This window comes from Aphanomyces astaci (genome assembly GCF_000520075.1).
Source record: "Aphanomyces astaci strain APO3 unplaced genomic scaffold supercont1.41, whole genome shotgun sequence".
In the NCBI taxonomy this organism is placed as follows: domain Eukaryota; phylum Oomycota; class Saprolegniomycetes; order Saprolegniales; family Verrucalvaceae; genus Aphanomyces; species Aphanomyces astaci.
Window position 1 is genome coordinate 4901 of NW_009798304.1, and position 25669 is coordinate 30569.

Below are 25669 nucleotides of genomic sequence, written 5' to 3' on the forward strand. Positions count from 1 at the left end.
CTGTCTGAACCAACCATTTACTGTATACGTGCATTCAAGCGCTGGGCGTCTCCAAGTCAGAGCTGAGTATGCCAGTGCGTCTCCAGCAGTTTCTCACAGTGGAAATGATGTCATCCATTTCAATGCCAAACGATTCAAGTGTTCGAATTTTGAAAAAGTCATCACCTTCCGATATGGTTGGATAATATAAAGTTTCAAAAATTATCAAGTTTACCCCGTTTCGTTTAAGGGGGGAGATCAGTACATAATAAACATAATGCAACAAATTAATAATACTTTCAAGGCTTTGATAATTATATACATAATACGTATAAATAAAACCTTGTTGTGCGTAATCCCTTCGTGCCGTCGACCAATGCCCAAATGGTTCAAAGCATGGTTGTGGCTTAGGTCCATGGTCGAGATGAACACGCGACCACTTACGCTGACATGAAACGGACACGCGTCGTGTTTACAGGCCCACTTAGCGGCAGAGCTAGATCGACGGAGCTGCATGATACCAAAGCCGTGGGATAGCGCAATGTCATCGAGTGACTTTCGGAGGAACTCGAGCGTACCGAAATCAAACTCGGATTTGACGTTTACGATGCTGGATGGGATTTAGTCTGGAATTGCAGGGGGTGGCACTGTAAGGTGAAGCTCCACGGCCATGTTGAGGTAGTCTTCGCTGACATATAATTCCATGACAAGTGCAAATGGGGACGACAACCACGAATGCATCACTTCCGCATAAATATCCTTATCCGGTTGTATTGAATAGGGCAATTATCTGCGAGTAGTGTAATTCCCTCATTGAAACAGTAGTACTGTTTAATTAGGGAATTGTTCTATCGATAATGGCCAAAATGACAATTTTTGTTTTTTCATTTTTCGTTTTTAATTTGTGTTCTCAGCACGATGTTTTGGACCAAAACGTGAGTAATGCGGAGTTAAGCGAGAACTAAATGTACTGTAACGAACCTATAATTCCCCTATAAGCATATGGTTGTTTCGCAATCTCTGCTGAAGTCAATGTCCTTTCTGGTAGTAAAACAGCTGGGGTGTCGACGCTGTCATACAATTTTCCATATCATACTTTCTTAGGAAATCTCGAAAGTACTACGTAGTACTTCCTTTGCGATATTTTCATCGTTTTCGCTGACATGTCTCGAGAGACACCTCCATTTTGAGGATGTAGTTCATTTCACCCAAGTCCTTCGTCTTAAACCTTTTGCCTAACTCCTCTTTAACCTGAACCATGTTCTGTATGTGCTTGGTCATTATCAATCGTATCATCTCCCACCTTTTTGACATATATACTGTACTCTTTGAAGCACCGAGTAAATCCCATTGATGTCAAAAACTCATGCAACATTGTGTACCAAATCCTTGGTGCCTGCTTAAGCCCATATATGCTTTTTAACAGGTCACATACAAAGGATTCCCTCCCTGACTTTGCATAACCTGGAGGTTGTCGCATATATATTCGAGTTTCCTCCAGCATATTTCCATTTTGGAATGCAGTTTGCACATCCATTTGATGAATATGTACATTCAATACTAAACCAATCACTAAAACAAGCATTAAAGACTCAAAGCGTGCAACAGGTGCACCTCATCACAGTCAACTCCAAACTCCTGATGACATCCTTGAGCAACTAGTCTAGCTTTTTATCGCTCAATCGTTCCATTTGAATGGTACTTCACATTACGTACCCAACGACAGGGAATAGTATTTTTATGATGCACGTCATCTAATAACTTCCTTCCAACTGGCCAAATCGAAGTGCGGAGGTTTGATTATTTAACGTACAATTAATGTAGTTAAACCCAAAAACCAAATACGTTAAATACTGATTTCATGCGTTTTATCACTGCAGTGGGAGGTTGAAGGTCCCAACTGCCTCGAGATATTATATACGGATAAAAACCACATACAAAAATCAAGATACATCTCAGCGGCCGGCCACCCATATGGCCAAATATCCATGCGCCCATGTAAAATACCACTAGGTTAAATATCTATTTCTGGACCAATTCGTCACCAAATTTGAATCTGAGACGTAGAATTTCTTCACCACATTGAGACTGTCGATTCTACGTCTCAATTGGCTAAAATTTTGTGTAATAAATACTACGTAGTACGAAATAGAAGTCAGAAAATTTTGTGAAAAGTTGGTAGTTTATAGGTGACGATACTAATCGGTGAAGGAACTACTTACCAGGTCTCATTTTCCATCAGCGAGTTATACTCAGTATTCAGAGCTTCAACCCACTTTAACCTATCACATCCTTGAATGGCGGACTTTAACGATCGTGGAACGTTAATTGCATTTATATGTCCCCTTGTACCCTAATTCGGTCACTTTCACTTGACCACATACGAAGTCCTCTAATCGACATGGTCGACTCCTTTGATGGCGTTTAGGCCAAGGTTCGTGTGCTTCATCTAACATAGTACTGTAGAAATAGAAGCAGTGTGAGGTAGTTCCATCAAAGACTCGTCATTAACTTCATTAACTCTCACATTGAAGCATTGCATCGTCTGATTCAAATGCTCCCACCGTTTCACACAGCGGTGTATTTCCAGGAGGTGTCCTGATTGTCAAGTGGTGCTTTTCCCTCGCCTATGTTCACGCCTTTTGTCCTCGCCTATTTCTCCCAAACTCTATCGCCTAGTCTATCAACTCTGACAGGCCGAGACAGTGGCCGCTTTATACCTGCATGTTCTGCATATTCTTCATGTCGCAACCCTACCCTAGTGATTGCTCACCCAATCACGGCTCTAGCACAAGGAAAAGAGCGCTGATTCTCACAGGTCAGTGTTTCCCTTTGGCTGAGTTTTAGCCAAAGGAACGAAGCTAGATAGTTTGTAAACGACTGAATGTCACTTTTTGTTTTCCCCTGTCCCGCACACTTGGTTTGTCTTGGACACTCTGCGCAAAGTTGCTACACGCCTATCACCTACGCCTACCTCCTGTTTCTTGCTTCTTGACAGGTTATGAGCCCTCCTGCTTCGACCATTACCGCCTACTCCGGCATTCTCCTCGATGACGCCTACAAATTCTATGCTGCGTGGCGCACCACGTTTGAAGAAGCGGCCGTGACCGCAGGTTTCTTCTCCCTCTACACCAACGAGACCTATTGCCCCACGCGCATTGAATCCGATGCCTACACTATCAGCCAAGCCAAGCTCCAGGTGGACAAGATCCGCAACGATGCGAAGTACTCCACCGACGGTTATGCTGGTGACGCCTTGGAACAGCGCCTTACAACCGTGAAACGCCTCGAACAAGACTTCAAGCGGAAGTTTCTGGACGAGTACATCGCGGAGTCTCTCGCTGCCCTACGCGTCCAAGCTAAGGCATTTCTCTTCAACTCCCTCACGCCTATCCTCCAATAAGTTATCGGATCCCACGCCTCTCCGTTCACTCTCTGGGCTGATCATATGGCGCGCCATGAAGCCGGCACCCGCGACCCCATGATCCTTTTTGCGAGTCTCACCCAACTCAAGTACAGTGAGCACATCAGTGCCGAGACCCTCTTCACTACTCTCGACGATCAGATCAACTTGATCGAAACGGCAACCCTCCCTGCGAACGCTGACGCTCGCACGGCTCGCGAAGGTCATGTAAAGACCTTTGAGCTCTTTCGAACTCTCTTCTACTCTAACGCCTTTGCCACCAACAAAGACGTGTGGGACGCCGTCAGCCAGCTCCAATTCAAGGCGCGCGAGGATGGATCTGAAAGCACGCCTACTGCTACCAAGGCTACTATTCGCCACACTCTTAACATCGCCTCTCGCCGCAATCCCATCCTCTCGGATCAAGGCTCCGGTGACTCCGAATCCTGTCGACGCCAAGTTTCTGCTGCTGCCACCTACACTACGCCTCCTACCGCCTTGTATGCAACGCCTTCCAGTACTCACCCTCCGCGTACTTATACTGCTGCTGCTGCCCCTTCTTACGAGTCACTGCCACGTTGGGCACACTCAAACTGTCACAACCATCCTTTCAATTCCTGTTTCTACTGCGGCTCGCCTGAACACCGCCTTCCTGACTGCCGCACCATGCGCGATGATGACAGTCGAAATCGCATCCGTGCCGGCGTTCCCAAGCGCGTGGTTGACACACACTGCCGTCGGAAACGTGCATCGTCTCGCAAGATCATTGACGATCATTCGCAGCATCATCGCCGCGACCGTGACGACTACGACGACAACCATGGGAACGATCAGGGTCCCCACAGCAGCTATCCCAAGCGCCATCGTGACGACTCTCGACCGCCTCCCCGAACTTCTACTCGTCGATCGCCTCCACGTTCCTCGCAAAGAGATCGTTCCTCCGGCCGCTCCTCTCGAGTTCATCAACGCCTTTCTACCCCATCATTTCCCAACCACCCAGACTCCAGTCGTAGTCGACCCATATCCCCTCCATCCTCCGCCTATCCTCGCCTTTCGTCCGCTACCCGTCGCGCTCGTTCATCGCCTCCTAAACGTCGTGCTTCTCCATCACGAGCATCTGCTGGATGGAATACATCCCAAACCTTTCATCCTTCTTCCGCCTTTCTACGTTGCTCTACATCGGCACCACCTGCGAAACGACAACGCCTTCCCACTCTCGTCTCTCAAACCTCTACTACAAAGGCATCCATTCCGCCTACCTTAGCTACAACGCTACGTCCTCCATCTTCATCCACGCCTACCGCCCACAATCGGGCTACCTCCATAGCACTCATCGTCCAACCCCAATTTCCACCCCAACAAAACTATATACCACTTCCTCCCGCCTCTTCCACGGTGGATGACTCTCTGCTGCCTCCACTCCCCGCCTATCGTATTCATCCTCCTCGTACGCCTCCCAACTCTAACAAACTCACTACACGACCTCCCACGCCTGCCGATTACGTTGACCCGTCTGCACGACAGTTACCTGTACGCCTCAACCGTCGTGGTTGCGCCTACAGTGCACCCCCGCTTCCTCGTGCTGCGCGCCCTTATTATTCCTCCGATGAAGAAGACCGCTGGGGTCCAATTCACGACGTCGCCTACGGTCAAATGGCCAACATTACTGCCGACGCCTCTCACTAACTGTCTTATGACAAGTGTGTCGCCTATCATCTTTTCAAGCACCAAACCGGTCTCTATCCCAAAGCGCGACCACCGCCTATCCCACTCATCAAAGACAACCTCCAACTCAAAGATTACCAAGCCAATCCTACGCCTTCCACACTTTCCCTTCTACGTTGGAATCTCCTGGGACACAGTCTGCCTAAAGGTGTATTTCCCCAACCACACCAACCCCTTCCACCTTGGAACCGTCACTCTATCCCCAGCTCTCCAACGAATGGATCATCGACTCTGGTGCTACCGCCTCCTGCACGCCTCACCGTCGCTATTTCATCGACTCCGCCTTTGTTGACAAATCATTTACTCTTGCTGTGGGCGATGGTGGCAAACTTCCTGTTCTCGGCTACGGTCCGATCGATCTCGGCGTTACCACCCACTCTGGCGACACCTCGGCCACTCTCACCGCTCATCATGAGCCTCTTTCTCTACCCTTTGCCCTACATTGCCCCGCCTTACAATTCAACCTTCTCTCCGTCCGTCACTGTGTGCAAGCTGGCTGCCACTTTGATTTCTCGCACCCATCGCACTCCCTCATTGACATCGGTCGTGGACTTTATTTGCGTGCTCAAGTTAACGCCTTGGGACTGTACTCCTTTCCGGCGCAGCCTTACACACGCCTAGCCAGCAATCCTCCGCCTCACCCTCCTGCTACCGTTGCAGCTGCCATCATGGACTTTCAGGCTAACCTAGCTGCTCATCCTTCCCTTGGTGAACAAATCCATACCATATCAACTTCGCCACGCCTACTCCATCCTCCATCTCTACGCTTGAATCTACCGTACAAGCCGCGGCGCGCTCCGAAGTAATCGATCAATTGCACATCTATATTATTTACTTTGGACGTTCGCCTAAACACATTATCTACAAGTCTCCATCAATCAAGGCTGTACATTTCTCATTACCGCCTTCCACCACACTCTCCCCCAACCCCAACGCCTCATCCCAACGCCTCGTCCCTTATTTCCTGTTTATCCGGCACTTCGAAATTTCCTTCCATACACGCCTTGTCCCCCACTTCCAACGTTGTCACTCCAAACCAGTCCACTCCCATCTCTCCATTTACCAACAAACCTCTTCTATCTACGCCTCCCCCTACAATTTCAACACCTACGACGCCTTCTCTTGTCCTGGCTACTGCGACCACCTCAAACACCCGCCTATCTAACGACGCTCTCTTCCGTCTTTGGCACAACCGCCTAGGACACCCAAGCTCCACCGTTCTCCAACGCCTTGTCAAGACCCACCCCGACTACTCTACCGATCGCCCACGCCTTTTAAAATCCTTCACCTACGATACTTGTGAATTCGCCAAGTCCCGTCGACAACAGTTTTCCTCCGCAGCCGTTTTCCGCGCCTCCTCCTTCCTCCTTCTCGTCCACACCGACATTTGGGGTCCGTACCCAGTGCCATCGATTGGTGGCAGCATCTACTTCGTCGTGTTTATCGAAGACTACTCCCGTTTTACCTGGGTCTACCCTCTCGCCTTCCGCAAGGATCTTTATGACGCCTACAAACTCTTTCACCTCCAAGCCATCACAACTTTCAAGTCCGACATCAACACTCTCCAATACCTACCGCCTACCGACATCGGCAATCTACAAGCCGACAATGCCAAGGAATTCGAGAAACTCGGTCGCATCATCGGATCGAAGTACTCCACCAAGACCACATTTTCCAACGCCTATTCGCCTGCCCAAAACGCCGTGGCCGAACGCCGCATTGGCTTACTCGTTATGAAGATGCGAGCGCTTTTACTGGCCGGCAATCTCCCCAGGTTTCTATGGGCCGAAGCTGTTATCTACTCCGCCTGGCTCTACAACATCTCGCCTTCCACCTCGAACGACAGTCAGTCGCCTTACCATCGAGTTTTCTCCCGGCATCCGCCCCTCGCCTACATCCGCACTTTTGGCTGCACCGCCTTCGTTCATATCCAAAAGGCTAACCAAACGAACAAACTCGATGCACGTGCCATCAAGTGCATGTTCGTGGGCCTACCCGATGATCGCAAGGGTTACAAACTACTCAACGCCTACTCCCACCAACTTATTTACTCCCGTAATGTTGTTTTCCACGAAGATGAATTCCCACCCATCAACACCATCCAAGCTGCAGCAGCATTTCGCCTACGTGCCCGTGATGCATCCGACATTCCATGCATTACACCTCATGGCCCTACTCTACTCGCCTCGATCCAACCATTTTTCCCCCGCTTCCTTCAACATCTCCACCACCTACCACAGACTAATTGTCTCCGCCCCAGATTTACTTTCTGTCTGCCGCCTTTGACGAACTCCAACTTGCTCTACCATATAGCAGTCCACTTTTCCATCCACCTACCATCCTACTTGCCCAACATCACAGCCGCACCACTCCAACGCCTACACTACCAGTCACTCCGTTTTGTCTATCCGCCTCTCATCTACCCATTGTTGACATCTCAATCGATGATCTTGCTACTCTCCCACCACCGCCTTACCCTTACCCTTTCCCGCCTCTCTCGGCGCCTACCCAACCTCTCGATCCACCCCTTTATCCGCCATGGCATCTATACGCCTTACTCAGTGCCCGCCTACCCTCTGACTCTTCCGATCCTAAAAACTGGCAGGAAGCCATGCGCCGTTCCGATCGTGACAAATGGCGTGCCGCCGCCCAAGACGAATTTCAGTCCCTTCACGACAACAAGACGTACGATCTTGTTCCACGCCTAAAGTCCATGACAGTCCTACCCTGCCGATGGGTCTTCCGTATCAAGCCCAACGGCACGTACAGCACGCCTAGTTATCAAAGGTTTTCTGCAACGCGAAGGCGTTGACTACGATGACATCTTTGCGCCTGTCGTACGCCTTGAAGTTCTCCGTTTTCTTTTCATCATGGTGGCCATCTACGACCTTGAGTGTCATCAAATGGACGTCAAGACCGCCTTTCTCAACGGACCGCGTCGTCTACATGGAATAGCCGCCTGGCGACCTCGTGACCGACGTCTCTCGCCGCGAACTCGTCTGTCGCCTAAAACGCAGCCTCTACGGCCTCAAACAAGCGCCTAACCTATGGTATTGGCCCTTTGTCGACTACATGACATCCCAAAAGTACACCCGCCTACACAATGACCGCTGCGTCTTCATCAAGTCCGACGCCTCCGGTTTCACCATTGTCAGCCTCTATGTGGACGATCTACTTATTCTTGCGCCTACTCTTCCCTCGTCCTCGCCTTGAAGGCTTCCCTCTCTCAACGGTTTGCCATGAAAGACCTTGGCGAAGTCTCCGACATTTTGGGATGGCAAGTCGAACGCAACCGAGCAGCCAAGACCATCTTTCTACACCAATCTCGCTACGCCGAAGCCATCCTGGACCGCTTTGACATGGTGAACTGCAACCCAGTTTCTACGCCTTTTAACCCCAGCCTTCCATTGTGCGACGACGCCTCACTACTTCGCCTTTATGATCGGCAAGAACTATCGCTCTGTCGTCGGCAGCTTCATGTACTTAGCTATGGGCACTCGACCCGATCTCGCCTACACTCTCCAACAACCTAGTCAGTTTCTCCACAACCCTGGCCCTACTCATTGGTCTGCCGTCCAATGTGCCCTTCGTTATCTCAAAGGCACCCGCATCTATGGTATCCGCCTTGGTGGCATCGCCTCTATCGACGATTTCCCTTTTCTCTCCGCCTACGTCGATGCGAACTATGCTATGTGTGTTGACACTCGACGGTGCATCAGTGGATTTTTTACTCTCTTTTTCGGCTCACCCGTGTCGTGGCTTGCCAAGAAGCAACCCCTCGTCACTCTGTCCACCACGGAAGCTGAGTTCGTTGCTCTCGCCTTATGCATTCAAGAACTTCTATACCTACGTCAACTCGCCCCCGAACTCCAGCAAACGTCTGATCAACCTGTCGTCGTACATAAAGACAATCAGTCTACCATCAAGATCGCTACCAACGCCGAACTCCACGGCCGTTCAAAGCACATCGACGTCCGCTACATGTTTGTACATGACCTTGTGGACTCCAGCGAATTCCAGCTCAAGTGGTGCAGCTCTGGCAACCAACTTGCTGACTTCTTCACCAAACCTCTACCGGCACCCGCCTTTGCCGATCTACGATCACGCCTCTCCATCATTCCCCTCTCCACCTTCACTATGTGATCTCAAACGCCTATCAATACATCTTTTTTTATTCACAACTCTACTCTACGCCTTCCCGCCTATACTATCCTATCTTACTTTATTTTCTTCTCTTCATCAGCGCCTATCGTCGCCAATCTCTCCAAATATTTTTTTTCTACTCTTTTCTTCTCTCTGTCAGCGCTTATCGTCGCCTACACCCCCAATATTTTTTTTTCTTTTCTCTCTTTTTTCTTCTACGCCTACCATCTATTTTCTTTTTCTCCTCTTCGCCTACCTTGCTCCTTCCATTTCTTTTACTACGCCTACCACCCACATTCCTTCTTTATTTCCTCTCTTACCACGCCTTACCGTCTACGCCTAGCAAATCTAAGTCATTTTCGCCTCCCGCAATAATTTTTTTTCTCTATCTTATTCCGCCTTACCATCTACACCTCCACGCCTTACCATCCACGCCTTACAATCCACGCCTTACCATCCACGCATTACCATCCACGCCTACCAAGCCTAACCTATTTTTTGCCTTGTGCATTTTCTTCTACTTTTCCCTCCCTCCACTCAAGTCTCTTCTCCTCCTTGTACTTTTCACGCCTACATCTTCAACATCTACCCTACGCCTTTTTCGCGGACACTCATGGCTCATGGTGGCGTGTGTCTGCTTTCTGCTTTGTTTGTGAGCCCTGCTGCCCGTTCAAAGGCGTGCCCATTTTTCGGCTTGTGAAAAGTGGTGGCTGTCAAGTGGTGCTTTTCCCTCGCCTATGTTCACGCCTTTTGTCCTCGCCTATTTCTCCCAAACTCTATCGCCTAGTCTATCAACTCTGACAGGCCGAGACAGTGGCCGCTTTATACCTGCATGTTCTGCATATTCTTCATGTCGCAACCCTACCCTAGTGATTGCTCACCCAATCACGGCTCTAGCACAAGGAAAAGAGCGCTGATTCTCACAGGTCAGTGTTTCCCTTTGGCTGAGTTTTAGCCAAAGGAACGAAGCTAGATAGTTTGTAAACGACTGAATGTCACTTTTTGTTTTCCCCTGTCCCGCACACTTGGTTTGTCTTGGACACTCTGCGCAAAGTTGCTACACGCCTATCACCTACGCCTACCTCCTGTTTCTTGCTTCTTGACACTGATAACCTTGAGGACATTTCACTGCTGTGAAAACTGTTCTCCTGAATAATCTTTCTCTTTCTATTTCCCTTAGAGGTTTTTGACGCAATATTACATCTTACAGGTTTCGATACGTCTATCGTCCTTGCGTCATACACGTCTGTTTGAGTGGTCTGGTCCTGCTTAGAGGTAGATACTGGCATGACACCATGCATATCCAGGTCCTTGACCTCCTCAATCTCATATATAGTCACTTTATTCACCTTAACGTTAAATGACCCTTCACACACTAAGCTTTGATCACTGAGTCAAACTTCACATCACGATGAATCTATTCTCGTGCTCTAGCCACAGTCGGTAGACTTTGTAGGTTTCAGATACTCCTAGCAACCGACATTTAATTGCCCTAGCTGAGAGCTTCTTATCAGCTCTGACTTCTTGCGGCACGTGATCGTATCACACCCTTCCCCCATATGTACAGGTTACTCACATCTGGCTCCTCTCCGCAGATTACCGACTAATTCCCCGACAGCAGGGGGTGCCTACCTTCAAAACTCCCCAGACCTACCTTCTTTGGGGGAATTTTGGAACAACGGATGTTCGTCCGGATAATCTAATTTCTTGTACAGATAAGAACGTTGGCCACCACCAACGGTATAAACCATTTCTGTTATGAGTGCGAAGCCGAACAAGATCAAGTGCATGGTGGACGAGTGTGGTTTCATCACTTCGTACACGCACTTTCCAAGCCACGTAAAGGCAAAGCACAAACACGTTCCGGAACATCGGAACATTCGTAAGATCTGGGGATGCGAAGTAAACGATAATGGTGAAATGCAGATGCCCGGGCCGTCGACAAAGTGCAACGACGCCAAGCCCATTTTTGACCCCCCAGGAACGCGAAGCCTGATCAACCAAGCAGATCACGACATTTCAATTCCGCTGGCCAGGAACAATGCAGTTGGCGTGGGGACGCTTCGGCTATTGCTTTTCGTTTCTCGCAAGCTGGGCGGCAATTCAAATGAGCTGTTGCAGCCATTTTTGGGGTACCGTGATGACGATTCGGGCGACTTCGAAGATGGCGAGCAGCCTTCTGGTGACGATTACGCCGTGGACGGCGACGACAACGAACAGGATGAGTTAGTACCCCCTGTAAAGCGCGCTGTTTCATCCGTTTCGGATGGTGCCGAGTTGGAAGCACCCACACCAAAGCGCCCAGTACCATTGGACGATGATGCCATGGTTGACCGACTCTTGGCCAGAATGGCAAAACAATTGCTATGATTGGAGTAATACATTTGCTTTTTATGAAGTTGAAAACTATTTCGTGTAAATTATACACATTTTGTACAACTCTTATATGTTGTACTACTTTGTACTACTTCTACAATTTGTGAAAGTTCTACGCGTCCAAGGGTAAGTTGTATAATCTCTAGGTATTTTATATTATCCAGAACAATATATATTTTAAAAGTTATAGAAATTCTAATTATAGTTATATAATGTCTAGCTATTCTACAGTTTTCACAACTACATAAATGTTTTAAAAGTTATAGACACTCTAGTTATACTTCAGCATTGGAATTTTGTTAACATTTAAGTAGTTTAATATCCAGCATTTACTCTAAACAAAGAGCTTAGTGACGAAAAAATTACTACATTAGGCGCTCCTAGCTACGCATTCTGTTTGACCGTTTACGCTTTCTCGTCTTCGGACCGGGTTTTGATGGGTTCAAGTCTGTTCCACAAACACTTGCAGCCTGTGAGCGAGGATCGCTGTCGAGGTCTTGTGGTGGCACTGGCACAACATGCGACGCATACAGCAGCCTAAAACGAGTCGCGAGTATACGTCGTCAAAGTACAACATCGGATCCAGCTTCATGGCATTGTAGCAACGAATGGCATGGATACAGGGCTTCTTCGTGTCGAACCACGTGCGGCATTGACACGTCTTTGCCTCGAGATCTCGATCCCTCAGGCCACTTCGCACTCTTGATTCTACGTTATGGCATGCATTAAATATGAACTAGACAAGATCATGCACAACTTTTAGAAAATCTAATCCTTATGCAAGTTATATAAGTTATAGAAGTACTAAAACATATGTAATTTATGATATGCACTAAAGTGTTGAACAAATACCTTCGCTCGTTAATGTTCTTTAGGAGATGTAGCATGTAACGGAAATGCAACATTACAGCATCCGAACTGCGGAGCTCAGTCCCCAACCACTGGTTCGCTGACTCGCTCATGTTTGATGTGACATTGCCAAACATGGTCCACGGAAACGCGTATGTCACCCAATGTTCGAAAGGGATTGTCAACAAATAGTCGGCAGCACCTATTAGTCATTACAATAAGTTAATCAATAGATTTGTGTGTTATTTACCAGGGTTTAGCGCTCGTAGTTTTTCCATGTGCCGTGCAAACGATTCATGGCTGTCGGATCGAGCTAACTTGAACGCAAAGCCTTCTTCGGTACTGGACAGGTGCCGTCCTTGCGCCGTGTTGATGTTGGCAACAATATGGCGCAAGCAGTATCTGTGTGGAACGCCAGGACATTCCGCTTTGCAGGCGTTGGTGAGACCTACACAACCAATCTATTTACAAATTCTGAAAGTTATAAATATAGAACAAATGATACAAGTTATGAATAATGTGAAATGTATGAAACTTTCAACTCTCAAATACCTTTTAAACGATCGGACACAAGGACAGTGCTTGACAGCGGAAGTCCAGCGTCTTTCAAGCATCGCAAAAACCAAGCCCAATGCTCGCCGTTCTCGACTGGTACGACAGCAATCCCTAATTGATATAAGTATATGCTGTAGTTTAATCGCAACGTACCCAATACGATGAGATGATTGTTGGGATCTTTGGTTGTTGCAAAAGCATAACTCCATTTGATTTCATAAGATCCTTTAAATGGGCTCCTAAATGAAACGTCAATACATGAATGTTTGTAAATAAAGTTACACAGCTTTACCGTCAAGCGCGATAACATTCTGACAGTACTCAAAAGCATTAATACAGAACCTCGGGATGAGCGCGCTGCGGTAGAATGATCCCAATCTTGTTTCAACAAGCGCAAACGTCCCTGGATTGTGCGCCTTCAGGAGCTCAAAGTAGCTCCCGACTTTCTCAAACGCCATGTCCACTGACCCGTACAGATGTTTCACGAGTTCTCGCTTGGCACGACTTGACGATGATGTCGATATCGTTTCGCCGCTTGCTCGCTGAAAGTGGCTAATGATTTGCTTGCCGGTTAGTCGTCGTGGATCGGAAACGAGTTCCATAATGTTCCCTTGTGTTTGAAGTGTTTCCACTATCGAATAGTTTTATGAGTTTCATTTGTTTCAGATGTTTAACAATATGTAGTACTACTACAAATAATACAACATACCAACCCTTTTGAAACAGCAGGGTGACATTTCACCCCCGTACTTTAAAAAAGTGAGTGATTGTGCATCAAATTCATCGATGTGATAGACGCAACCTTATCACATCTCACAGAAGATCGAACAAAGAACTCGCAACTCTCCGTAGAACAAATCCACTTTGCTGTTATCGCATTTCGATACTTCTGGCGAAGGCGAAAGCCTTGCTTCAAACTGAAAGTGTTCATGCACTCCTTCAAATGCCCGAAGTCGTGACCTTTTACAGAATTCAAAACACTTTTTGAGACGTAGTCGTGTTCGCTCTCAGGAGGCCTTGTGAAGTTCATCTCTACGGCTAGAAGCAAGTACTCGTCAGAAACGAAGCCACTCATACTGTAGTGGTGTATTTGCAAATGTTGTCCATCGTCACCACAACGTTTAAAATTATGAGCATGCGGATAGATTTAATGGTCCTGACGATGCGTACCACTGTTCTTATCTGTGCAAGAAATAAGATTATTCGGACGAATATCCGTTATTCCAAAATTCCCCCAAAGAAGGTAGATCTGGGGAGTTTTGAAGGTAGGCACCCCCTGCTGTCGGGGAATTAGTCGCAGATTACCTCATACGGAGTCCTATTACCTAATCGGGTCATAGGAGTCCTATTCTGCATATACGTCACATAATGGAATGCCTCAGGCCACCACTTGGCCGGTAAACTGGCATCCAGTAACGCACACCTAATCTTAGTGAACTTATTCTGAAAGTCCCTTTCTGCACTACCATTCTCCTCTTTGTAGTAAGGGTTAGACATTTGGTATGCTATACCCAGATCCTTAAAGAACGTGTTTAGGCTCTGATTGTTGAATTCAGTGTCACCATCAGATCTTATCTGCTTAATGGCTGTACCATTTACCCGCTGAATTCTCAGGATAATGTCCTCTATTTGTTGTTTCACATCACTCGTCTTCTCAAACACGAAGCACCCCCTGTATGACGAGTGATCGTCAACATTCGTACATCCGTACCTTATGTTGTGCGTAACACCATATATTCCAGTTTGCTTTACTGGACCACAAATGTCCGACTTTGTGTAAGGAACATCCATCCTGCGGGATATGCGGGTATTTGTACCTTCCGGTATTGCACTACAATAGAAAACATATGAGATTCGCAGTGACGAAGACGTCCTGCATCGAATGTTAGAGAATATATGTAATCTGCAAGTCAGGTGTGCAGGCAGACGTCGACACCCGGAGTGGATAGAGAATGCAAGGTTTATGACCAACTGTGCGGAAAATAAGCCATCAATAAATAATACTGCAAAAAACTGAAGACTGCATGAGTCATGGAACCCGTGACCTTCGGCACACTAAGCTGACGCGCTACCACCAGCCCACTGGGGTGATAATAATTAGGTCAGATTTAGAGCCAAATAACCTACTGTATACGCAAGGTACCACATCAAAATCACAATGCTGTTGCTGTTTGCTTCGAGCAGCACAAAGCTCTCAGAACCTCTACCATATGTCATCATGCACGTAGTGCTATCAGCTCTCAGTACATCATGCATGATGGTCTTGCGATCATTGTAACTGAAAGAGTTTGCACCCTGTGCACACAACAAATGCCACTGCATGTTGTAGACGCTACTGCCTGTCGTCGCTCGCCTACCTCGTGCACGTACATGAAAAGCTACGTGCACGAGGTAGGTGAACCATACTATGTAGTACAGTAATTTGCATATTATATCGCAGGCAACGCGACAAAGCGTATACTAGGTACTACGTAGTATTTGGTTGCTGGCGAAGTGGCGTGTGCAAGCAGGAAAAAGTGTTTTCACGCATGCTTTTTGGGGGGTTTACGTGTGTTATGAAAAGTGGGGGAATTACGCGTGTTTTCTCAATAACAGCTATATCGAATCGGGGGACTTGCGCGTGTAAATATGTTGAGATGCATAAGCTATTGTATCGAACCATTTTGAAAGCTAATACAAACATGCTACTTGGCATCTTCGCGTCGCTGGTGAGAGCACGCCATCTAATCACTCTATCTCGGCCAATACAGGACCAATTGCAGTCATTATTCGACCGGCCCCACCGCTGAGAGATGTCTTCTGAGGTGGGGCCAGTCCTGCACACACAGACACGGCCATACCTCCTAATGGATATACTGACGACATCACATCGCGCTACCACTACATACTGTACATGACCTGCTCTATTACGACGAATAAGCTTACTGGTCCTAATTCACTCATTATTCGACTGGTCCCACCGCTGAGTGATACCCTCAGAGGTGGGACCAGCCTTATTCACGCAGACATGGGCTCGCCTCCCCACGGACGTGCTGCATGGCAGGCATCGGTTATCGCTACAGTCATGACATACACTATCTCGACGAAACTAGTCCAATTTCTATCATTCTTCGGCTGGTCCCACCGCTGAGAGATGCCCTCAGAGGTGGGACCAGCCGCGTTCACGCAGGCATGAGCTCGCCTCTCCACGGGCATGCTAAACGACATGCAGAGGACATCACTACAGACACGACTTGCTTTACCTCGACCAATAATGGATCAATTTCACACATTCTTCAGCTGGTCCCACCGCTGAGTGATGCCCTCAGAGGTGGGACCAGCATTGTTCACGCAGACATGGGCTTGCCTTCCCACGGGCGTGCTACACGAACCATGTTGTTCATAACTATAGGCACGACCAGTTCTATGTTGACCTATTATGGTGGAATAAAGATGCGCGTGAATGCTGTCTACTACCACTACGAAAAATGAATAGAAGAAAAATATGCTACATAAACGTCCAATTTCTCGTGGCATCCTTGGATCCGAAGAGTGGCATTGTTGTATGTACAAGGTGCAAACTCTTTCAGTTACAACAAACGGATAGGCCATCATACATGTAGTACTGAGAGCTGATAGCACTACGTGCATGATGGCCTATGGTATAGGTACTGAGAGCTTTGTGCTGCTCGAGGCACTCAGCAAAAGCATTTTGATTTTGATGTGGCCCTGTGCGAAAAATAAACCATCACCTGTTTCTCACGGGCATCGTCAAGCCAGTCCGCGACGTCCGCGACGTAGACTTCCTTGCACGTCGGGTGGAAAATCCAGCCAGCGGGGTCTTGGCTGGTAGGCCGTTAATCGCTGTCACAGGTGCAATTCCTCCCAGCCGGTCCGCCGGCTGATGGTTGAGGACACGTTGAACGAGGGGCAACACATGCAGCCACTCGTCCGCGTTCAGCTTCATTTCTCTGAGCAGCGCCTTCACGGCGCACAGCACTAGTCGGTTGACAACTTTCTACAATCTCGTTCATTCATCCAAGGACTGTAGGCTGTCGTGATGTGATGGTGGGTACCCACCAACTTCCGCATCTTCTCGATCACATCGTTCTTGAAGTGAGAGCCGCCATCTGACCCCCAAGTGTCAACGCAGCCGAACGTGGTAAACCACCTCATCAAGCACTGAGCGGTCGCTGCGGAGTCAGCGGACTCTGCCGCGAACAGCTGCACAAAGCCACTCATGTCGTCCTTCACGACAAGCACTTGTTTTTGGCCAGACTTGGACATGGGCATCGACAATCAGTCGAAATGGATGAGCTCGTTCGGCTTCTCCGCGTGAAGCGCCGAACCCAATGGACGGGGAGCCATGTCTCCGTCAATGCACAGGCAGTGCAAACAGGCACGCACGAACGCTTCGACGTCCGTGGAAAGCGTCTTCCACACAAACTTGTCGGACATCGACTTGGTTGTCGCTGTGATTCGACGGTGACAGCTGGCTCATTGGTGAGCGATCACACAAATCCGCTCCTGTAGGTCAACAGCACCGTCTGGGGTCCAGATTCGTCCGTCTGGTTCCACGTAAAAATGGGAGTCGTCGTCCCAATCCACGCTGTTTGGGGGGATCCCTCCCCCTTCCATGGTCGAAGGTTGGATGCTGCTGATCGTAGCGGCTGTCGGCCACTCAAAATCCAATCGTTGCAGGGGCGACACCACATGTCCCCCGCGTCAAGATCTTGTGCCATGTCGACACGGCATTTTCGACTAACAAGTCAGGGTTCCTAGTATTCGTAGTTGGGTACTCTGACATGGCTGCCCCTTCCATGTGCTCTGCATTTGCATCACATCACAAAGAACTCATGACGACGTGACCTGGTTGTTAAAGTCACTGAAGGAAGAATTTCAAGACCAACTCAACTTTGCGTGGGAGCCACGATTGTTCATGGGTGACACCGATAAGGCTCAGTACCTCGGAATGACGACAGCCATGCACCAGCAGCTGCCAGAGATAGAATATCTCATGTGCTTTTACCACGTCATCAAAAAGGTATCTCTGAAATTAATTGAGTATGACTCACCTATGCCTGATATCATTGCATACGACTCACCCTGTATAGAGTGCTATGAAATGCGTACTGAGTTGACGAAGGAAGAATGGCGAGATGTCTCGTTCGACATCTATCTGCTGCATATGTCAGTACGTCGTGTGGACCTGGTAATGGAGGTGGTGTACGACAAGTGGGTGACGAGCCGGGGCCTCCGAAACTTTCGGCGCTAACGTGAACTCTCGATGATCAACCGAACTTGAGCCCCCTTCAATTGCCCATATCTCGTTCAGTTTAAAGAGACACTTCATGAAAGTTGTATTTTCAAAATCCCTGATTCATCCTCTATTAGATGATTCGATTGCAAATCAATTTAAATAGTTCGAACTTAGACAAATACATTATTGAAATGGGACACTCAAACAGTACTCTCGATGATAGGCCAATTCACATACTTGTTTAAACTATTGAGTAGTTGAGGTGTTGCATACTCAAAAAACAATTTATAGAGGTATATAATGTTTACACAAGTATCGTATATTGGAGGCAAATTTGACTATACTTTCATCAACAATGCTGCACAAGGTAATAAAGGTATTACGTTTTGGAGTGATCTATTTTATCCAATCCAATGAAATCTGGATTTCTATTGGGTAAACCTGCTCGGCCTATCTTCGAAAGTTCGGCTCATCATCGAGAGTTCACGTTACTTCTTCAGCCAATGGCTGCCGTACAACCGTGCGTACGGTGGACCTGACGATGTCCGCTTTTGGAAGTGGCAAGTGTACCACAGTCTACCTGGCAGCTCGTCCACCAACAATCCCACCGAGAACTCCAACTGCGATTTGAAAGACGTACGACAATTCTCATAATACAATTGATAATGTCATTTGTAGTCTATTGGCCAATCCAAACTCCATGTTGTACCCCTTTTGCAATCCTCAAGTTCGAGTCCGAGCTCGAACAACCTTGGGTAAGAAGTCAACTGTGTTCATCAGAATGAAGACCAACTTCAACTGACTGCTATCACGTGGCGCTCTCGCTGTTCGTGTCGTGCCACGCCAAGTCCCGGGCGTTGGCATGTCCGCCACGAATCACAGGTAATGGACGCGGGCGATGATATGACATAGGCATGCATCTACCCCTTCCTCTTGACTGGGCGCCCCTTGCAAGGAACCTTGCTCTGTTCGAATTGCATGAACAACCTGCGAGTAGATGGATCGTTGTTCGAACCGAAGACCCAACTGCCTTGCGGTGCGATTGTCTGCTTTGGTTTTGTGGCGCCATTTGCAGCCATGTTTTGGACGTATCTAACGAAGTCGGGATCAGAATCCCAGGGATGAGTACAACACCTCCACGACGACTGACAAGCCATACGAGTCGTGCATATACTGAAGACCAGCACCATTATAAGGTTTGCGGTCGTCGCCGTCGTTTGCACGTTGCCTGATATATCATGTTGCTGGTTGGCTAATTTGGTCGATAATACATTTGTATATTTCGTATTTTGTGCAGCATAATATTTGCAAGTACAATAGTTTGGGACTCCATTGTGTACAGAACATTGGTGTAATATTTTTTTAGATAAGCTGAATTAGAGTAGAATTGTGTAAAGAATGCCGATAAATTATGGTACTCAGAGTCATCATGTTAATGCCTGGAGTAGTCAGGTGAGATAATTCCCATCTTAGTCAAGATTACATTCTTTTATGCATTTGAACTTGTCCATACATAAAGGGTAGTGGCCCATAATGATGTTCCACGCGCGCCAAGTATAAACGAAGATACTAGTAGCAAATTCTAAACTATTTGACCACACACCTCCGGAGCAGTAACAGCGAACAAACAGCTCAATGAGTAAATATCCGTTACACGCCGATACTATCATCCCATACTCAATACTGAACAGATCTAATTTTAGTAGGTACAGCTACGTATTCCCACTCCTGAAATCACGAATCTTAGGGAGAAATAGCCAATCACATGCTCTGAATTTATTTACCATAGCCAATCACATTGAAATGTGAGTTTAATAACCAATCACATTGCTCATAGTCACCTGTGTCCGGAAATTCTCATAACGTACTGCCTGTCGAATTGGATCTCGCTGTGTAACATACTCGATATTCAATTCAGCAAATCTCATATTTCAGCAAAACCTACGTGCGATTGAGCAATTCTTATGTGGCTCTCAGCAATTTCTATGTGATCCTAGCAATTCTTATGTGGCAATATTTTATCCCTCACTGTCCATAGACAGGAATCTAGTTGTTGTTGAACTAAATGACTAGTCGGTGACACACGAAGTGCCCAGACAATAGCTGTGACTAACTGTAAAGTCTTTTAGTATTTTCGAAAGTATTATTGGAATTATACTTGAAGTGTGGGTGGACTGTTGTAGAACCAAAAACGAGACATGTTTTTGTTGTTCACAATGTGTCGTTAACCTAGGCAATGATGCCGATTGAATCTCATGTAATCTAGGCAATGGTGCCGATTGAGTCTCATTTAATCTAGGTGTAGAAAATCTAGGCAATGATTCTTTGTCATGAAAAAATGTAAATTTTGGCAAATGCGCCGGTTCATGAAGACTGAAGTAACGAGTCTGGTCAGGTTGACGACAAGCGTCGCTGCGATTTACGCTACGACTACGACTATAATGGTCGTTTTCTCCGGTATTTTCACCGGGGCTGCCTTGGTGGGTGCCGCGACTACGGCTTCACCGGTGATTTTGGACGGGGTAGAGCTCTGGAGGAGCCAAACAATGATAACCATCATTGAAAGACTTAGCGGGCCGATCGTGCGAGTGGCTCGTTGTGGTGGCGAAACGGACTTTCATCACGTTGATCGTGTCGGCTCGAAGACGCAACTCTTTGTTGGCCGCCTTGGGCATGTCCTCGTTGGAAATGGCTGCCTTGGGCGTAGCCACGGTTAGAATAACTGCCGTGGTCATAACCACGTTGGGAGAGGCCGCCTCGGTGTTCATCGCTATGGGCTATGGGCAAGGACATGTTGGAGTGCATTGAGCAACGCACCAACATCAACTTGTTGATGGGTTGATCGACCGCCACAGCCATCTCCACGACCACAGCGTGGGTGATTGGTGGGTTTTTTGTCGGGGTGGAAACGTTCACTACCCTGACCGTGTTAATTTCGTCGATCACCGCCGTGCGTTGGGAGTTGTCCTGGCGGGATCGCCACCCATCCGGGTAGGAGGACAAAATCGCGTCGCACCGCATTTTGGTCGAATTCACGAGAAAGCTTCGTGCAATCTATCGTGCAGTGACCTACATGTGTGTAGTAGTCACAAAAGCCGCGATTTTCGGGCGGCATGTCGCGGTGCGAGCGCCACGGACTGAGGGCGGTTGTTTGACCGTAGCCATCATAGCTCGAGAGGCGTAAATCATTCGATCGAGTCGCTTGGGGTGCTTGGCCCGAACCATGAACCCGAACGGCATTAGCCGTCGGTTTGGACCCCAAGAAATCGGGATATTTCTGGGTCAACTCGTGCCAATGCTGCGGCAAGAGGTCACGCAGCTGGGTGTATGGGATGCTCAGTCGATCACCGCACCATACTTGCACATCGTGTGAAATGCATTCAGGCAACGCGGACAGCAACACCGATACCAGGTGGCTGTCACTGAGACTCGTACTCTCACTCCTTTCGAAGCTTTAGAAAATGGTCAGGCAAGCAACCAATATAGCTTGAACTTAAAGTCGTAGAACATCGTCTAGACGTCCACAGCGTACGCAGACTTATGCTCTAGCTGCAGAACTTGCCGCGGGGCCACTCTATGATGCAGTGCGCGCATGGAACGAGGTTTGCGGCCGCAGCGTTGCGGCGCACTGACTCCGACAACGACGCATAGACCAACGCGATGGATCGTTCGACATCAGCGTGTTCAGTTTTGATGAGTTCCTCTAGCGAGGCTTTGGCTGCGCGAGCTTCGAGGAACTTGACCAAACGATGTTCGGTCAGGTATTCCATCATGGGGTCGATCAATTTCGGCTCCACGTCATCGAGGACAGGTGGTGGAAGTGGGGGCTCCGATGACGGATGGAGGACTTCGTCGTCGATGTGCCGACGCAGTTTCCTAGTGTCGGCATCGAGGACGCGAGATGCACGCGTCAGTTCCTTGATGAACCACTTGGCATCGACGCCAGCGCACTGAGTCGCCTGAGTTGTCAGGCCTTCTCCTTGGAGGACGATCGTGGTCAACTCGAAATGCCACTCGTCGAAGTTGTCTAGTCCACGAAGGTGGTGGAGACGTAGATGGTGGGACGGGGCCGCGGCAGAGGATGCGGTGGAGCTAATAACCAGTGGGAGGATGCAAAAGCCAGGGGGGAACACTGGGTGGTTGCGGGCGAAACGGAAAGTGAATTAGCTTAGTCACCAGTGAGAACAACGGCTCTAAGGGCTTGACAGACTAGCTAATTCCTAGCCAATCAGGGCACGGTATCATAATGATGTACCGTGGATACATTGTATGGCTGATTATCTACTATGTGAGGAAACAGGAAACGGCTCCAAAACGGCTCCAAAAGGCACAAAACCTCCTCACAATAGCAGATCCGGCGGTGAAGAGAACAATGATCACCCACATGACAAGATACACCAGGGAAGCGAAGTGCAATGTGCCAGCGACGCTGCGCAACACATTGTTGTGTCGTTTTTCGTGGGTCAGCTTTGGAACAACGCCTTTGAACCCTTCGGGGTCATATTCTGGTTGGTGGGCATCGTTTGATAACCTCGACGGAACTTGCACTACAATAGAGAGCTTTTGCAAGTGTCCGTTCGCTGTCGCGTTCTGATCCGAACCATGCTTCATGTACATATTACGGAGTATCAAATATAGTTGTCTTGCACTAATGCGTTGGCGTTCTGCTCACAAATATCCGTATAAGGAAATATTATTCGGATATTCATCCACGGTAGGAAATCACTTTGCAATGGTGCTTACGCAGTGGGAATTGTCCTTGCTTGCCCCCGTCGCGAAAACAATGGCAGAGAAACGTCATTTCTTAGTGATGTATGCGTTAAGCTACATTGAGTGCCCAGTTATCCCAGACAAGTTGGGCTACCTACTTGCCCAACTTCTTGATTCCCATGACGTCGAAGCGATGTCCCAAAGCGGTTGAGTGCTTTTTTGGCGTCAAAGGACGGACGCCCAAAGTCTTCATGTCTGGCAAGATGGTTTGCCACGACTTCATTACCTCGCCTTCTTCGGTTGGTATGGGCGGTAAGCATTCACTTGACGAAGAAGCATGACATCTTCTTTCTCGATGAAGACGCGGCAGTGCTGAGGTGTCAACAACTGCACCGCCCGCCACTCAAACCTGACGTGTCAAGTTTGGTTGGAGGGTCGTGCAGTTCTTGATTGGCCAAGAATCGCCAATCATATAAACTCGATAAAACAATCTCGTGCTCACTAATTCGTTCAATGCCGCCATCACCGCCCTCAGAATCGGGGCGACTTGGTTGTCGATGCGATGTTGAGGGCTGTGGCGGCGGCATTAGCAGGGTGGACACATCGACCATTCGGCGTATGAATGTGACAGTCGGTAGCGTTCAGAGGTCCAATTAGGCATCGACAGGGGTTATCGTACATGCACACAGTTCACTGACGCCGCCGTCGCCTCTCGTGGTCGTTCCTCCGCAACGTAGACATTGCGTTTGGAGTTCAATAAAATGGTTATTTTGTGTATATTGTGATGGAACTTGATTTTACTATGCCAAATATTGCTTTGGATTATTAATTTTGATATTACTATGAATCCGGATAGCAAAAATCTGATTGATAAATCGAGGCGAAAAAGTCCTATTACAGAACTTTTTTGGGGTTAGATTTATGTTTGGATCTATTCAAATATAAATATTACCCTAAGAGTTGTCAAGTGAATTATCTACGCCTAAACTAGCTAATCATCTGGCAGCCAGTAATCCACTAGCCTTAGCTGGGAACTGTAATGTGCAATTCTGGATGCAACCTTTCCACAGTGTGTTTTTGTTTAATGGGTCTAGATTGGACGTTGAGTTTGGCAGAAGCCGCAAACGGATGCACCATCTTCAGCTAACGTTACCAGTATACGTATAGTCACTACTACTAGTACTCCAGTATCCCTTGTCTCAGCTCGTTTGGTTCGTTGCAATGCATGTGTAGCGTCCACATATGGAAGGCATGTAACTACACCTTTTTTCTATTGGAACAGATAAATTTTCAATTGATTGGGTCACGCATCCAATGGATTTGCATTTGCGTCCACGTATTTGGCACGCGATCCACTGGAATCGGCACATGCAGCTCGTGTGTCCAATGGATTTGGTACATAAACCATTAATCTTGGCATCCACCCAAACAAATAGCCGTCCGTCGCTTAGATTTAATGATGAGTGCAATTGAATCGGTAGAAACGATATTTTCGAACATTCTAGAGTATGGATGAGAGATCTTCGCGCGCTTTTACCTATAAGACCGTCCACTACGAGCCACTCCAGATGAGCGATCCATCGTTCAAGGACAAGCGCGTCGAGTATGTTGTGGCGTTTGGCGAACTGATGGGTCAAGGAAAGATCCCCATCTGGATTGACGAGGCCAAACTTCAACTTGTTCACTTGCCGCACCAAGGCACGGTCCCGACGTGGGACCGCTGTCGTTGTGACCCGGCCGGACGCAAAAGGGGAATAATCTCCATGTGATCGGTGCCATGTCGTCTGCCAACTTCTTTTTCTGCAGCCACAAGCGTGGGGCGTACAAGCACCAAGACGCAAACCTTTGGCTGCGTGAAATGTTGCGTGCGGCGTCTCAACACTTTGGACGACTCGACGACATTGTCGTTATTGCAGACAATGCTGCTTGTCACTCCATGTATGTTGATAGATTTGATTCTAACATACGATTAGGTTGGAGCAGGTTTTTGAAGAGGAGGAGTACGACAGTGCAACACTACTGTGTTTGTCTTCGTCCTCCCCCATGTTCAACCCAATCGAAAACTTGTGGTCAGAGTTCAAGGCGCATGTGAAGACCCTTTTGCGTGAACGCCTTGCCGCCTTCATGGGGCCTCCCCCAGATGGACTCACCTGGGAAGAATTCCGAATGCAGTACCTCGAGCACATGGCTCAAGAAGTCATTCGAGGTATGTTATTGAAATGAGCTTGATATCTGACAGATTGATTAGGCATCGACATTCATCGATTGAACCGTTATGCTCTACGACTGGAGTATTTCTATGGCCGTGCTGAGCGCATGGAAGACATGGAAGTCGGCATGTGATTGCTCCGCGAGCTCATTGTTTGCATATCTGCGTAATTTTTAATTGAGTTTTGCTTTTGAAAGTATCAATTCTACCGATTCAATTGCACTCATCATTAAATCCAAGCGACGGACGATTGTTTGTTTGGGTGGATGCCGAGTTTAATGGTTTATGTACCAAATCCATTGGACACACGAGCTGCATGTGCCGATTCCAGTGGATCGCGTGCCAAATACGTGGACTCAAATGCAAATCCATTGGATGCGTGACCCAATCAATTGAAAATTTGTCTGTTTCAATAGAAAAAAGGTTTAGTTAACGTAAATGACCAATTTATGATCACTGTACAGTACCAATTTTTGATCAC

The 25669-nt window shown here is 47.8% G+C and overlaps 4 protein-coding genes across 4 annotated transcripts; 2 read left to right on the forward strand and 2 right to left on the reverse strand.

Moving 5' to 3' along the window:
• Positions 1-11008: 11008 nt before the first annotated feature.
• H257_12460 (hypothetical protein) lies at positions 11009-11620 on the forward strand (the record flags this gene model as incomplete). The annotated part of the gene is made up of 1 exon (XM_009839670.1): positions 11009-11620. The coding sequence occupies one exon, from the start codon at positions 11009-11011 to the stop codon at positions 11618-11620; it is 612 nt and encodes a 203-aa protein (XP_009837972.1).
• Positions 11621-20770: 9150 nt separating this feature from the next.
• H257_12461 (hypothetical protein) lies at positions 20771-21509 on the reverse strand (the record flags this gene model as incomplete). The annotated part of the gene is made up of 3 exons (XM_009839671.1): positions 20771-21046; positions 21087-21323; positions 21360-21509. The coding sequence occupies 3 exons, from the start codon at positions 21507-21509 to the stop codon at positions 20771-20773; spliced, it is 663 nt and encodes a 220-aa protein (XP_009837973.1).
• A 305-nt stretch (positions 21510-21814) lies between these two features.
• H257_12462 (hypothetical protein) lies at positions 21815-22880 on the reverse strand (the record flags this gene model as incomplete). The annotated part of the gene is made up of 2 exons (XM_009839672.1): positions 21815-22361; positions 22654-22880. 2 exons carry the CDS (start codon positions 22878-22880, stop codon positions 21815-21817), a joined length of 774 nt encoding a protein of 257 aa, XP_009837974.1.
• A 1667-nt stretch (positions 22881-24547) lies between these two features.
• On the forward strand, positions 24548-25322 carry H257_12463 (hypothetical protein; the record flags this gene model as incomplete). Its single annotated transcript, XM_009839673.1, has 4 exons — positions 24548-24682; positions 24730-24917; positions 24953-25185; positions 25228-25322. The coding sequence occupies 4 exons, from the start codon at positions 24548-24550 to the stop codon at positions 25320-25322; spliced, it is 651 nt and encodes a 216-aa protein (XP_009837975.1).
• Between the last annotated feature and the right edge of the window lie 347 nt (positions 25323-25669).